We start from the raw sequence: 15,514 nt of genomic DNA on the forward strand, positions 1-15,514 counted from the left end.
AGGAGAATCTAGAGGGATAGAGGAGGAAAACAGGAGTGGGAGAGACTGGAAGGAGGCAGAGGAGACAAGATTGGAATAAATTGCAACTGATCACCAACCAGCCTGGCCCTTCTTTCCTCCTTGTCAGCACATTGCAAGAGACCATCCAGGATGTAGGAAGTGGCCCAAGACCACAGAACACAGGTGGCAATAGAATGCTGTGGTTTCCTATTTATTTTTTCATTTGTACAAAGGGTGCGAGAAAGATAGTACAGGAGGTAAGTTACTGGCCTTAGATGTTCTGACACTGGATCATTCTCCAGCACAACCTGAGTTGTCTCCTGAGTACAACCAGGGGTCATTCCTGAAAACAGAGCTAAGAATAGATTCTGAACACTGCTGGGTGTGGAAATTACTTGCTCTCCACGTTTTTTCTTGTTACCTGAGTCCTAACCTCCAAAACTGTGAGAAGCTAATACCTAGAAGGTTGCAAAACTGAATGTGGGTGTGATAAAACATTGGGCAGTTGTAAAATATTTTAAATATGCAGTGTTTAACTGAAAGCTAATTAAACATCAACCAGGTAATGAATCCATAATCAATCTAGGTGTTTCATGGGCAGTGCTAACTTACGTTGCATTTCTTAGGATAAAGGGGTCACCAGTGGAAAATACAGCTTAAGAAGTCTAAGTTACACACTTTATTATATTTTGTTATAGCAACACATGCACACAGCCGACCCAGGTTCGATTCCTCCATCCCTCTTGGAGAGCCTGGCAAGGTGCTGAGAGTATCCTGCCCTCATGGCAGACTCTGGCAAGCTACTTGTGGCATATTTGATATGCCAAAAACAGTAACAATAAGTCTCTCTATGGAGACATTACTGGTGCCTGCTCGAACAAATCTATCAACAACGGGAAGACAGTGTTTACAGTGCTATGGCAACAATAGTAAGTAACTATAAACAATGATTATAATGTTATATAGATTTTATTTTAATGTTGGAGCCACACTTAGGAGTTCTCAGGGCTTAACTCTTGGGCCTGTGCTCAAAGATCTCTGCTTGCCATGCTCAGGGGACCATCTGTGTCACCAGGGATTAAACCCCCATTGGCTGCAAGCAAGGCATATACCCTACACACTGCTGTCAATCCAGCTTGGACATTGACTTGGCCGTGGTTGTCTGGAGGCAAGCAGACAATGTTGGAAAAATTGAGATGATCATTTGCTGGACAGGGTACCATAAGGTATGGGCAAGTGATGCCGTTCACAGGTAAGGCAGAGGATTGGGGAGGAACCTGAACTCATCTACTTTAACTGTACAATAAACTAACTTCTTAATCTTCTGAGTTTTGTATGCAAATATTACATACAATTCTTAAGAACTCACCGGTGCATGAAAATTTGACTTTCCTGTGAACAGGGTGAGTTCAGGGCTGGGCAATTTCTTCCTAAATTATATTAGGAAGACATTTCAATAGTCTCAAATTTCCTGCTGCACCTGTCCTAATTTAATAATGTACTTAGTTAATTTTAATCTCTTGAGTCCTGTAAGAAGTCCGTGATTTAAAAGGTCCTACCATACAATACTTCAAAGGACTAAGTTGAAGTTTTGCCTTAGGAGCTGTTCTATACCTCAGAATGGCTATTGGCAAGATTGAGAGCCAAGACTCAGATCTTCCTTGACGTAAATTCCCTCCCATATTTTTTTATGGGAGCATTAAAGTTACCCACTTCCCAAAAACTTATTACCTGCAACATATTCAAGCAAGAACGTCAACTTCTTCAGAGTGGAAATAAGCAGAGAATGACTTTTGGGAAGAGGTTGTCTATAATTTTTACAAATTGGTTTAACTTGCAGTTCTTGGCACACAGAAAAGTTAATCTAGGTGGTCACAGGGAAAGTCTTGCATTCTTGATATTCCTTTTATATTCTTATCACAACCTTTAGATTCTTCTGTAGCATCTCCTTTCCTGAGGGGGTCCACCCTTCCCTGGGTGAGTCCTCAGTTTCTGCAACTGGGTAATGCCTCAACTTCTCCTCCTTAAAGAGCTCAGGATTTGCTTCTCAAAGAGATGTGTTCTTACATCTTTGAGTTATTTTAAGCCCTTATCTCCCCAGAATTCATTACCAGGACTCTCCTATCTGTCTGACTACAACATTTTCCTCTCCCACAATTTTAGCTCATTACATATGTAAGGGGTGCCTGGGTGAAGGTCTGTCTTGTGCAACTTCTTCAGGCTGATAAAGGCACAGATTCTGCACAAGAAAGGAAGTGATATCTTATACTAATTTAGGATTAATGGGGCCCAGGAAATGGTCTATCAATTCTCTAATTGAATGAGGTAAAACATTTCAATAGTCTCAAATTTCCTGCTGCACAAGTCCTGGTTTAATAATGTACTTAGTTAATTTTAATCTCTTGAGTCCAGTAAGAAGTCATTTAAAAGGTCTTACCATGCAATACTTCAAAGGACTAAGTTGAAGTTTTGCCTTAGGAGCTGTTCTATAACTCTGAATGGCTTTAGCAAGACTGAGATCCAAGACTCAGATCTTCCTTGATATAAATCCCCTCCCACATTTTTTACAGAAACATTAAAGTTATCCACTTTTCCTGATGATTGGGGATACTACACTGTGGATTTGATCATGCTTAGAGCAGAGGCAAAACCTTGGGTGACTTTGCAAGTGAAAGAAGTAACATTGTCACTCTGCAGTGACTTGGGTAAGCCAAATCTAGGAAGCAACACTTAAGTGTTCCTGAAGTAACACTTTAGACTCTTCTCTGGTTTCTTGGTATGGGTGGAGAATGCTTCTACTTACCAGGAGGGTAGGGCAGGAGCTATAGCACAGCGGCTGGGCTTTCGCCTTTCAGGCGGCTGACCCGAGTTCGATTCCTCAGCCCCCTCGGAGAGCCCGGCAAGCTACCAAAAGTATCGAGCCCGTTCGGCAGAGCCTGGCAAGCTACCCGTGCGTGTTGGATATGCCAAAAACAGTAACAATAAGTCTCTCAATGAGAGATGTTACTGGTGCCCACTCGAACAAATCGATGAGCAACGGGATGACAGTGACAGTGACCAGGGCGGTAAAAGGTGTCAATAAGAACCAATAAATATTTATTTATTGAGCACCACCTAGACACTTATGTGAAGTCAAGCTCTCAGTTCTCCACTGGAGATGTTCTTTGATGTTGAACAGGTGTTGCCATGAGAAGAAGCCTAGAATTCACAGCTGCTTTTTTTGAAAGACCAAATATATCACTCCAAAGCGATTTGAAAAGATCAAATGTGAATAGCAGTTTTTGATGACCCCCTAGAGGAAGGAAACCAGATTGTTCTGAATGAGCTGGTAAACAAAAGTTGAAAAAGTTATTTCGTTTTCTCAAACAAGCTTAAGACTTTTTAATATGTAATCACAGAAAACAAAGGTCAATCTGTTACAGCAACTCAGAAAAAAATACCCCATTTATTCTTGCACAATAAGCTTTCTTTTCTCTCTATTTTACTTCAAAAACTTCTGTTGGACACTCATTTAATAGATGGTACATAGATAATATAGTTAAATTTTAAGAAAATGTGAACTAGAACAACTTTTGATGCAGTGAGAGTGAAAGATAGAGCACTAGACAGTTCATGGGTTTAATGACACCTTATATTTTATTTATAATATTATGTACTTATTTACACACACATCACTCTATCACTGTATTACTGTCATCCGCTGTTCGTTGATTTACTTAAGCGGGCACCAGTAACATCTCTATTCTTCCCAGCCCTGAGATTTTAGCAGCCTTTCCTTACTCGTCTTTCCCAATGATTGGAAGCTCTTTCAGGGTCAGGGGAATGAGACCTATTGTTACTGTTTTTGACATATCGAATATGCCACAGGTAGCTTGCCAGGCTCTGATTGTGTGGGCGGGATACTCTCGGTAGCTGGCTGGTCTCTCCAAGAGGTATATATGAAACATATATACCTCTCGTATAAAATATATGTAAACCTCCAAGAGATGTGTATATATATATGTAATATGTATATATATGTATATGTATATATATATATATTACTCTGATTTGTCACCTACTGTCTGAACTGAATATGGTGTGGTTATTGTGGAAAATAGGTAGAAGTGTATTATAATGTGTCCAAAAAGTGGTCTGGAGCATGGCGGCTGTTGGGTAATGGGGGTCGGCTGTCAGGGCTGGGTCCCTTGGGGCAGGGAGGGTTCTTATTTGCCCCCCTCTGGGGTGCCCCGAGTGAAGACAGCCTGGCGTGGAGTCCCACATAATTGTACATACACACATATTCAATTTTTTTGGAAGGCTACAATTGAATCAAATGTATCACCTGTAAACTTTCTTTTAGGGTGATAATCATTCTCCTATTTTACAAGTTTATTTAGAGAAATTATATAAAATAATTATGTTGTAGGAATGCTACTGCTAACATTTCATCTTTTTTATTAATTTTTCATTTTACTTTTAATGTAGATACATGTAACAACTGTTGATTTAATTCTAGAGTTGATACTGATTAGATAATATTGCTCCAATATTAACATTGATAACTATAAATCATTTTTTGTGAAAATTGTTATATCTTACAGTTGATTAATCCTCTTCTAAGAATTTACTAAGCTGTTTGTTGTTAGTGTTCTGTCTTATTGCTTTTGTTTGTTGAATTTAGTTGCCTCTAAGTTACTTTCTCATATAATTTGGTGTGCTCCTATTAAAATTTCAGTATTGAGGAATTAGTAGGTATTGTGGTCCAGAAACTTCAGGATCTATGATGTGGGTCATTAGTGAACCTGTGGAGTTGAGCCATTGGCGAGGTTGTAACCATGGGCTGTGGGTGAGACTTCCAGGGCACGTACTAGGTCCACCTGCCTCCCAAGGTGACCCAGAGTTTGCAGTGAAAGGGCCTGTGAGTTCATAAATTTTAGCTACTGGGCTTGTGTCTCCTCAGAGATTGCGTTGTGAATTGGTAGAGCAGAGCCAGTGAGTGTGTGAACATGGCAATGGCTGTGGAAAGTGGGCCTACCTTGACTTTTGAGAACTTATTATTATTTGGGACTGGAGAAAGAGTTGTTGAATTTAGTTGCATTTGCCTTGCATGCTGCCAACCTGGGTTCGATTCCTCTGTTCCTCTGAGAGAGCCCAGCAAGATACCAAGAGTATCCCACCCACACTGCAGAGCCTGGTAAGCTACCCATGGCATATTCGATATTCCAAAAACAGTAACAACAAGTCTCATGATGGAGATGTTACCGGTGCCCACTTGAGCAAATCGATGAGCAAGGGGATAACAGTGACAGTGACACAGCACTTAATACTGTCAGGCATTATTCAAAGCAAGTTACACATTTTAACTCATTTAAATTTCACTCTAAGGAAGGTTCTAGTATTTATCCCTGTTTTATAGGTGAGAAGAAACTAATTCCCAGAGATTTAAACATTCTATCCAAGATCATTGAACTGTGAAGCTGGAATTTGAACTTTGTAATTTTGACTGCAGTATAGAACATTGTACCACGGCATTCTATACCTCTCATGGAATATAACCTACTCTTGAAGAACTTCAGTGACTTCTAAATTGTTCCTAACACTACAGAATATTTACACACTCCCTGAGGTGATTTTTCATCTTGCACTGTGTTGTGAAGTACTTATCATTCCTTAAATATTTTAATTATTTCTGATAGCACCAGAGATGCTCTACTCTCCTCACACATGTTTTTAATTGGTGCCACTGAGCAGAGTTTAGAGAACTGGGACTAGATGTAGGGTTTCAGTTTTAGTACAAATCAAACCACTGTTAATTCATTTATACCATAAAGTACTGTGTTCATAGTACTTAAAACACATCAAATTTTAGGTAATTTTTGGTTATTCAACTAATTTTTGTTGAATAATTAATATGGCAGTCCCATTGAACTATAGACTGATATATATGTGTATATATATGTTCTATGGCTTATATGTATATGTCCTGTGCATAAATATATTTAAATAAGTATATATACAAATGTAAATATCTATTTGGAGCGGCATACATATTGCTTTATAAGAAGAGAGGGAGAAATGGGGTCATTCAAGATATCTTCAAGCTGAAGATGTATTTAAAAAGCCTTTTGCAACTTGGTGCACACTTTTAGATCAAGAATCTTATTTGCATCCATCCTTTTAATTCACCAATAATGCATGATTAAATTTTTACAGTAGTCGATAACTATCTAAAGAAAAAACACTTCCATTACTGGATGACTCTAACTTGAAAATCCTTTCATAGCTTAAGTTAAATATGGCTCTTTTAAAATTTCAACCATATGTACTAGTCTTCATTTTGTAGCCTCCTGGGATACATTTCATGCCTTTCATATGGCAAGGTTTCAAATATTTAAAGATTCTGTGCTTCTCTCTATGTATTTTATACATTTTATGATTTTTTAAATAATTTTCTTGATGTGATTTGAAGTCTTTAAAAATTATTTTATATAATTGTTTTGCATTCAGTTAGCATTAAAAAGTATATCCAAATTATATTAATTGATTCTTTCCTCCACCCTTAAATAAATTTGGTGGGAAAATAGAACTATGTATTACATTTTCTTGTTGGTAATTTGTACCACAAAACAAGATATTAAGTTTCTGAGTATCCTAGGAGGAGATGGATATCTCTGATTTTTATTTATTAAATATTTTAAAAAATATATGATTTGTATGTTTCTAAGATTTGTGATAAACTGGAAAAATATATACAGTTTGTCTATAGCATATATCTAATAATGGGTAAAGAAAACTTTATATTATCACTTGATGAAATTGTTTCTTTACTTATAAATTATAGATATGTATGTCAAGTGTTTAGAATATAATATTTTCTTATGTTTACTAAATAAAAGGAAATTATAATATAAAACAACACTTTTGTCTAGCCTAGGATGAAATATGGAAACAGTAATAAACACTATTAATATATGGTCTTAAAATTTATTTATAATGGTTCTTAAATAGTTTAATATATTTGGGTGCATTATTCATAAAATTTTATTCACTCTCCTGATAAAATTCACAATTTTATTTAAAAATAATTGACAAACATAAATGAGAACAATTTTTAATTCAAGTGAATTTCAGATGTTAAAACACTAAGACTATGTTAAAAATGTTTAAAAATCAATGTATAATTTAGCACTAGTTAAATTGGTAGATTACTATAAGATAGTATTGGTTTGTTGTTTCTCCCTTGTTGCAGGGAGCTTATGTTTATTGGGTTGCTCCCATAACAGTGCTCCCAAGGCATTCCCATTCTTCTGTGTTTATCTTTAACTTCCCCTACTCTTCTCCCCAATCTGTTAATCACCTATTTCCCCTACGCAGTACCTGTGACTTGTAAAGTCAAATTCCTCAGAAATCTCTAATTGAATTTGTAAGTGAAATATTGCTTTTCTCCTTCCCTTGTGACTTTTGCATAGTTTAGAGCAATGTTCTTTTTGTATAGACACAGGAAGACAGTTAATGGTATGTTTTTGTAACTTGGGAGTTAATTGACTCAGATAATATTCACCCTTGGGCATGTGTTTTCTCAATTTAAGCCTCAGTTGCCCTTAGTTCCTAGCACCCACAAAGCAGAGTCCTGATGAGGCACTGATGGACCCAGGGCAAGCTGTGAGCTACCCTAGCATCAAAATGGGGCAGACCAAGTGCCAAAATACTTAACTATAAATTAAGAGCATGGTCAATGATAAATTCTGTCAAAATCCAAAGATTAACAACTGGATTAGGACCCTGCTAGGGTTAAGAAAAACTAATCTGACCTGAGCACTGTAGTCTGGGATCTATAGCCAGATGTCCCCAGGAGAGCCACCCTGCAAGTTTAATGTATCTCTTACTGTTTCCATACAAAATGTTTAATATTATTAAGAAGTAAAATTAAGATCAATGTTTAAATGTTGTTGGACTAAGGAAAGGAGAAACACACCCCCACTTGGTATTTTGCCCTTGAGCAGATCTCCTGACTTCAGGAGATCTTTGTCTTATCTGAAGGAAGGGCTTTCATATGTTGATTGTGCTACCTTAACTGGGTGGAGTGGCTACCACCAATGCTTGGAGGTTGGGCACTGGACCAAGACTGAGAGATGGAGCATCGAGAGACTAGCATCGGGGACAGGAGGAGATGGGAGTGGGGAGCTTAGTGAGACTGGAACAGGCGCAAGGGGAGAATTGAGACAAAACCAGGATAAATTGCAAGTGACCACCAACCACACGGAGGCCTTGTTCCCTCCTTCATACATCTGTTGGCGGTAGCTGCAGGCTGGTGTGGGGAAGCAGCTCATACCCACCAAACAATATGCTATTTCTGAGAACAACTGTAAGATATACTATTAATCTAAAATGATTTGCCGTGTTATCTGGTATTAAATATTTTCTTGGTAGTGTTTGGCACATTTTATTATTGAACTAAATACCAAATATTTACCTACAAAAGCTACATAGTACTATAAATTTAATTATTTTTATAATTATGCTAATGAAAATCTTACTTTTTTATTTTCTTCAGATCTTCAACCCCCTTTTAGATAATTGCATTTGTACTGTAAATATTGTATCTACATAAGCAAATTTAAAATGCATTCAAACAAATATGTCCTATTACATAGCTGTGTAATTGCAATACTTGGTATTATTAAATGAGAAAAAGACCAAAATGAAATCTTTGAGTCAAACTTCTTTAACTCTGTGTCTATTCACTTAAGATAGAAAAGCAAACAGTGCCACATATATTCTCAAAGCATATTTGAGTGGGAAAGAAATTAATGCATGAGTGGAAAGATAACCAATAACAATTACAAATATAAATTTTGTCTAAAACTTATGAGAGTTAATTAATTTTTTGTTAGAAAACATAGCTTATTTACTCAATTTAGATTGTTGCCACATGTTCAAATAATGATAGCCTGAAGGAGTTTAAAACAACTCATTAAGTCCATTGAGATTGGTGGTTTGATTTCATTTCCATCTAGACGGAGGTAACTGAGATGTGGTCCATAGCTGAAGAAATCTTGTTCTGCAGGCAATACTGTAGGAGTAGGACAAATAACAGAGACATTCACGTCTGTGGAAACAAAGAGAGCATGAATGAATGAGTTGAAATATGAGGAATGGGGCTAGAAGACAGTACAGGTATTAAGGAAACTGCCTTGCAAGTGGCCGATCCCAGTTCAATTTCCAGGACCACATACGATCCCCCAAGCCCTGCTAGGAGTAACCCCTGAGCACAGAGCCAGGAATAATTCTCAAGCACCACTAGATGTGGCCCCAAAACAAAAACAAACTTGAAAAAAAAGGGAATAGGAGTGGGAAAACCAAGATTCTAATGCAACAATCTTATTGCATGACAGTAATGAATTGATTCTATGAAAATTGAAAGACGACACATTTGTCTAAGTTGGAGATTATATTGTCTGCTTTATAAAAGTAATCTTGAAAAATGCAACATCTGTGCAATAAAATAACTACATATTCAGTTTCAGTTAGTACAAAGTACTCTAAAGGATGTAGTATTAAAATATCTGATAGAAGTAAAGGTACATAAGATATATTACCTGTATTCTAAGATTGCAGTTGCTGTAAGACATATTATTAGAATATAAGGCATCAGTGTATCACTGTATCACTGTCATCCCATTGTTCATCAATTTGCTTGAGCAGGCACTAGTAACATCACTGTGAGACTTGTTACTGTTCTTGCATATCGAATACACCATGGGTAGCTTGCCAGGCTCTGTTGAGGGGAGGAGATACTCTCGGTAGCTACGGGGCTCTCTGAGAGGGGCGGAGGAATGGAACCCAGGTTGGCTGCGTGCAAGGCAAATGCCCTACCTGCTGTGCTATGGCTTTTATTTTGCCCTCCCAAGTGTTACTCAGGAGGCCTCACCAGCCCCATTTGTCTATTCTCAACCAACTGGGAAGATTATTCAAGGTTAGAGCCTGAGGACACTGTGCTGCATGGGCCGCTGGTGCCAAGAATTACCATGGACACTCCTGGTGTTCTCCAGGATTACACCTGGAGCCTCAGGTCAGCATGCAGCAATGCCTAGGGAACGTTGTAATGCCAGATGAATCAAGCTGGGGTCAACTGCCTGCAAGGAATGTGCCTGAACCCTTATTCTCTTTCTCTCTTTCTCTCTCTCTCTGTCTCTCTCTCTCATGTGAGGCTGGTAGAGTTTTGGTAATTAGAGTTGGAGACAATAGTGAATGATTGGCACTGGAAGAAAAGTTAGGTGCATGATCTACGCATAGATAGAGATACCTAAAAATTAGTCCTTTGTTAGAAAAAAATGCATGAACCCACAAAATCAAAACCGACAATTTGAATAGTTTATGATAATTCATTTTCAAATACATCCAGAATAAATTTGCATACACAATACTTGCAGAAATCAACCATAAATTTCCCTACTTAAGTGTATCTAATTTGAAAAGAAATGCTTGTCAAGAAATGAATTGCAAAGAATTCAATCCAGAAAATCAGCCTTTTCATTGGTTAGTATATGAGAAATGATGCACCTGCCTTGGATCACAAGGATTCAGCATAAAGGACCTGTCAAACACCCAAAACTCTGAAACATGTGTGTATCTGATAGTTGATTTCAATCATGTATGCATATATTATGAATGCCTTAACAACCCCTTTAAAATTATTTTGATCTGGAAATTTTAACTTTTTTCCTGATTTTGTGGTCACACTCAGAGGTGTTGCTTATAGTCCTGTACTCTTCTTAGGTATTCAGGGAGCTATATATTGTATAGGGGATCAAACCCAGGTTAGCTACATGCAAGGTAAGCATCTTACCCTCGGTACTATCTTTCCAGCCCAAAACATTTTCTTTAAAGATCTTAAATTAAAAAATTATGTAATAGCCCTTATTTGTACCCTATTGGGGCATAAAACTTTGTATGTTATTGACAATTTGTATGGTTACTGAAAAGATGATTTGCTCCCTCTCAAGTTATTTGTGTATTGAGTCTACTAAAAGTAATGATTCATTGGAGTAACTATTTTGTGCTCATTAAGTTGTTTCTCTTTTTGTTAAGCATACACTGGCAACTTAACATCAATCACATATCCTTCATCAGGTCATGATGTGATAGTAGGGCGGGTAGGCTGTTTGCCTTGAATACAGCTGACCTGGGTTTGACCGACCCGGGACCCCAGATAGTGCCGTGATCCTTGCCAGGAGTGGTCCTTGACTGAAAATCCAGGAATAAACCCTGAGCATGGCCATGTGTATGGTCCCAAACAAAAACAAACATTTAATCATGCATCATTTTCCCCACCAGTGTATTAAGCTAATATCGATTTGATAGGTAAGGTGATATATACTAGGTATTTCAGTTAGCGACAGATGTGAACCCTATCATAGCTCTTTGTCTATTACTCAATTCTCTTCTTGATTGCAGAAATTGTTTCCTTTGATAGGTTAGCTATCTCCTCCTTATTATCCATTACATGAGTGAAATAACGGGTCAAAGAAGAGAGTGTTCAAAATCTAATAGTCACAAAACTTAATATTGGTGATTCAGAAAGGACCAAAAAGTACAATTTTGTCAAATCGAAGACCCTTCAGATGTTCAGAATGGGCAAATATGAGAAAGTTTCACTGTTCTGCAAATAAAATAGAAAACTCCATAAAAACGGTTTCTTGGAAACCACTTTATTCATGACTAGATTATTTGGCCAGAAAACCTAAGTACTTTAACAGTCACTGTAACATAATGTTAGCCATTATTTTTAGCCAGGGAAATTCTTCTGTTACATTTATTTTCTTAGAACAGAAATAACCATACTTAATTTCCGCATTATGAAAAATTAGACCAAGTTCTCTTGATATCATTTAAATCATTCTGTTTTCTATTGACAGCTTTTATAAAGTCTTATTTCTGGTGCATGATGAAGGGTTCTGTGATATGATCTTTAAGGGAAGAAAAGTACATGAAATGAGAATTACAATCACTATCAGTCCTAGAGCAAATACTTTCAGAGGGTTAAGCTTCAATTTCTGTCTTTAGAAATGACTAAAAAATGCCATAAAATTCTTGTGAGGTTTAATCTTTATGGTTAACTAACAGTACCGATAATTACTTGGGAACTAAATGGTAAATCCCACGTCAGGCTTAGTGGATCATTAACTCTGGGTGGGAGTGGGAGAAGTTAAGGGTTTAGGCACTTGCCTTGTATTCAGCTGACCCTGGTTCAATCTCTGCCACCACATGTGGTTCCCTGAGCACCACAAGGAGTGACCCCTGAGAACAGGGTCAGGAGTAAGCCCTGAGCTCTGCAAAGTGTAGCTCAATCCACCCCACCTCAAACCCACAAAACAAAAGGAAATAAAAGGAAATCCTGGTGTTGGAGTTGAGTCTGGTAAGTTCTGATTTATATCGATCTTTGTCCTCCTTAACTCTGATGCACACTAAGGTCTGAGAACAATACAAAGATAGACAGATAATGAGAAAATCATTTGAAAAACACTAAAACAGGAATGGAAGAAAAACAGTCCTATTGTTGTGCAAATTTTCAAAAGTTCTAAAACATGAGTGTATGAGGTATGTGTCCAATTGTGTGAGGAGTTTTTTTTTTTTTATCTCACTCCTACACACTCATACTAAAAGTCTTCAGATTCATCACCAGTACAGAAACAGGAATCTATGTAGTGTAACTTTAAATTAGCTTTCCAAATTGGGTGTTTATATGATTTTGGTTCCATATGGAAAAGAAACACAAAGCTTTTATCAGAAAAAAATGCACTGAATATTGGCTATTGTGCTACTTAGTTCAGTGAAATAGATTCAGCTCCTATATTTAATAGTCTTTATTTATTAAATTGTGAGTTTCAATGATATGTCTCTATAACATGGAAAAATAGCCCCATGGAAATAACTGGCCTATTAGTTCCCAACTCATATGCTTGAGTATTCAGTTAAGAAAATCAAGTTTCTTAAATAACTGAGTTGGATCCAGTGGAAAAAACAGTCTATTGTTATAAATAAGATGTTTATGGGATTGCTTGCTTGGAAATGCTAGCAATAACCTTACTGCCCAATCTTCTGAACAAATTTGTGTGCTATTTTTTTTTAAATTATCTAGCTTATTCTCACTTTAGAAATGTATTTCATAAGTTTGTTCAGGAAACAGCTCATTGAGGTTATCTTTCTAACACGATGATGTTGTGATTGAGGATGAGGAATACCAATGCCAGGCTGCAACAAACACTCCATGCCTCTACCCTGATATCGTCCATTTCTCCACTGAGTTTAGCCTCATTTCAGGGATAATTTTGAAGACGCCAAATTTTCCTTTTTATATCTCCAATCTCTTCGTTTTATAACCATTTTCCTTGATACCACTTCTGCTGCAAAGGTTTTCTGCCCTATTCTCTAGTCCTTATCCAAAGCTACTTTTAGGAAAGGAGCAGGTAGTTGATGTTGTTCGTCGTATTAGTTCCAGGGAGTTTATGACTTCCAGGAACATTTGTTTCTATTTCAATTCAATAATGCTTAATTTAAAGTTTGGTTCCTGTGGATGATCTCTAGAGCAGCAATCCCAGCTATTTCCTGGGCATTTGTTACCAGGCTCCACTGAGACCTACTCACTCAGTAACCAAGAGTTGGAGCCAACTTTCTACATACAGTTTAGGTTACACTTCTAATACACAAGATTAAATTTGGATGATTTCAGACATCACTTACCCTTAGTTTTTAGGTCATAGGTATCTTCCTAACACCCCCGAGTGGTACCCCTTCTATTACAATCCAAGATGCTGCTTGTGTTTGGAAAAACTCTGAAATACTCTAGGTATATGTACCGAGAGAGTCAGAAATATTTGAATTTTCTTGGAGAAAGAAAAGTTTAGTATCTCTAATAATCACCCTTTGTAGATGACAAAAGCCAATCTTCAAACTGCAGTTTGAAGATATAAAATTCTGGTTTCATGGAGACTGTGATTAGAGAAAATTTAAAATGGCGCTAAGAAAATCTTTCAAAGACCCACATGAATTGGGGGTAAACATCAAGACAAGTATTTTTACAGAATATGCATAATATAATAAGTTCGATTACCCTGAGCAGTATAAATATACAACGTGAGGGCAACTTACTTTTAATTTTGTTGTGATCAAGATGAAGGTGCTGAAGGTGAGCACTGATCCGGGGAACCTTTGTTAGTTGATTGTGAGAGAGTTGAAGATCTAGAATGGATGATACATCAAATCCTCTTGAAGGGAGACCAGAATCTGATAGCTTGTTATAGTTTAGTCTCAGGAAGGCCACTTTAGGGATTACATTAAAATAATTTTCTGGTATACCTTCAATGGAATTGTTGTCTAAAAACAGTTGCATGGTGTTTGCTGGTAATCTTGGTGGCATATTCTTCAGGGAGTTCTTGGCCATATTTAGTTGCATGAGATTCTTGAGACCCTTAAAGGTATCTCTTTGGAAGGCATTGTCCACTAGTTTATTGTGCTGCAGATCAAGAAGGGTCAGATTCTCCAGGTTGCTGAAGGTCCCCTGAGGAATTCTGGATACTTTGTTTCTTGCTAACTGCAATTGTTCTAAACTTCTTGGTAAAGGAGAAGGTACCTCTTCTAGTGCATTATCTTCCAGAAATAAGAAGAGCAACTTTTTCAACTGACTTAGAGCTCCCTTTTCAATTCCATAGTTAGTAATTTTATTTTTATTGAGATTTATCCATCTCAGCTGGGTGGCATTCTCAAATGGCTTCTCAGGAATGGTCTCTATCAGGTTGTTTTCAAGATAAAGATACCAGATCCTTGAAGGAATTGCTGGGATTTCTTTGAGACCTCGGTTTTCACAGTAAAGAGCAGTAGGGAAACTTGGAGGACAGAAGCATTCACTGGGACAATCAAAGTCGTCATGTTCATTGAAATCCTCTGGATCATTTATCTCATAGACCTGTCTCACACTTCGGGTCCATACAGTATCTGTTATGAATAACCCCCAAAGGATGAAACAGATGCTAGTTGCCATTATAGTACCTGTGGTAAGGAATATAGCCGTGAGGTGTTTGAAAATATTAAACTGGTGACTGTGTCCACCATCAGTTTACATTAAACAAGTCTCCTTTGCAGGGAAAGTAACCATTTCTCAACATTTTGCTCATATATAAGAATCAACAATCATTTTCTTAGCAAGCACCATATGCAAATCATTTTACTAACCCAGAAACTGACTCACCAACATGAGGCTTTCTGGTTTTAACTCAATTACAACAAAAACCGAGAAGTGGAAAGTAAATTTTAGCAGCTCTAAGTGCTTTTCCATTTCTAGCTGTTTAATGCAAGAAACTTAACCCAAAACTATAGCAGAAAATAAGAACATATAAAAGTGACCTTTAATAGTTTAAATTTAAAGTTTGTGCTATACCTGAGAAGTAGGCATTTACATTTATTTGTACTCCTAAACAATAAGAACATCTGGACGGCTTTCCCCTGTTTGGTTTTTTTTTTTTTTGATCTTGAA

At 37.2% G+C, this 15,514-nt stretch overlaps 1 protein-coding gene across 1 annotated transcript; it reads right to left on the reverse strand.

Moving 5' to 3' along the window:
* Positions 1 to 8,918: 8,918 nt before the first annotated feature.
* Positions 8,919 to 15,022, reverse strand: KERA (keratocan). Its single transcript, XM_004602735.2, has 2 exons — positions 14,134 to 15,022; positions 8,919 to 9,091 (listed from the first exon to the last, which is right to left on the reverse strand). Exons 1-2 carry the CDS (start codon positions 15,020 to 15,022, stop codon positions 8,919 to 8,921), a joined length of 1,062 nt encoding a protein of 353 aa, XP_004602792.2.
* Between the last annotated feature and the right edge of the window lie 492 nt (positions 15,023 to 15,514).

The sequence above is a fragment of the Sorex araneus genome, chromosome 10 (assembly GCF_027595985.1).
Source record: "Sorex araneus isolate mSorAra2 chromosome 10, mSorAra2.pri, whole genome shotgun sequence".
NCBI classification, from domain to species: domain Eukaryota; kingdom Metazoa; phylum Chordata; class Mammalia; order Eulipotyphla; family Soricidae; genus Sorex; species Sorex araneus.

Bases quoted from the DNA above. Each gene is read 5' to 3' on its own strand.
- KERA (XM_004602735.2), bottom strand. From the start codon at position 15,022: ATGGCAACTAGCATCTGTTTCATCCTTTGGGGGTTATTCATAACAGAT. The intron at 9,092-14,133 runs GTAAGTTGCCCT...TTGTTTCCACAG, and splicing joins TGATCACAACAAAATTAAAA to ACGTGAATGTCTCTGTTATT.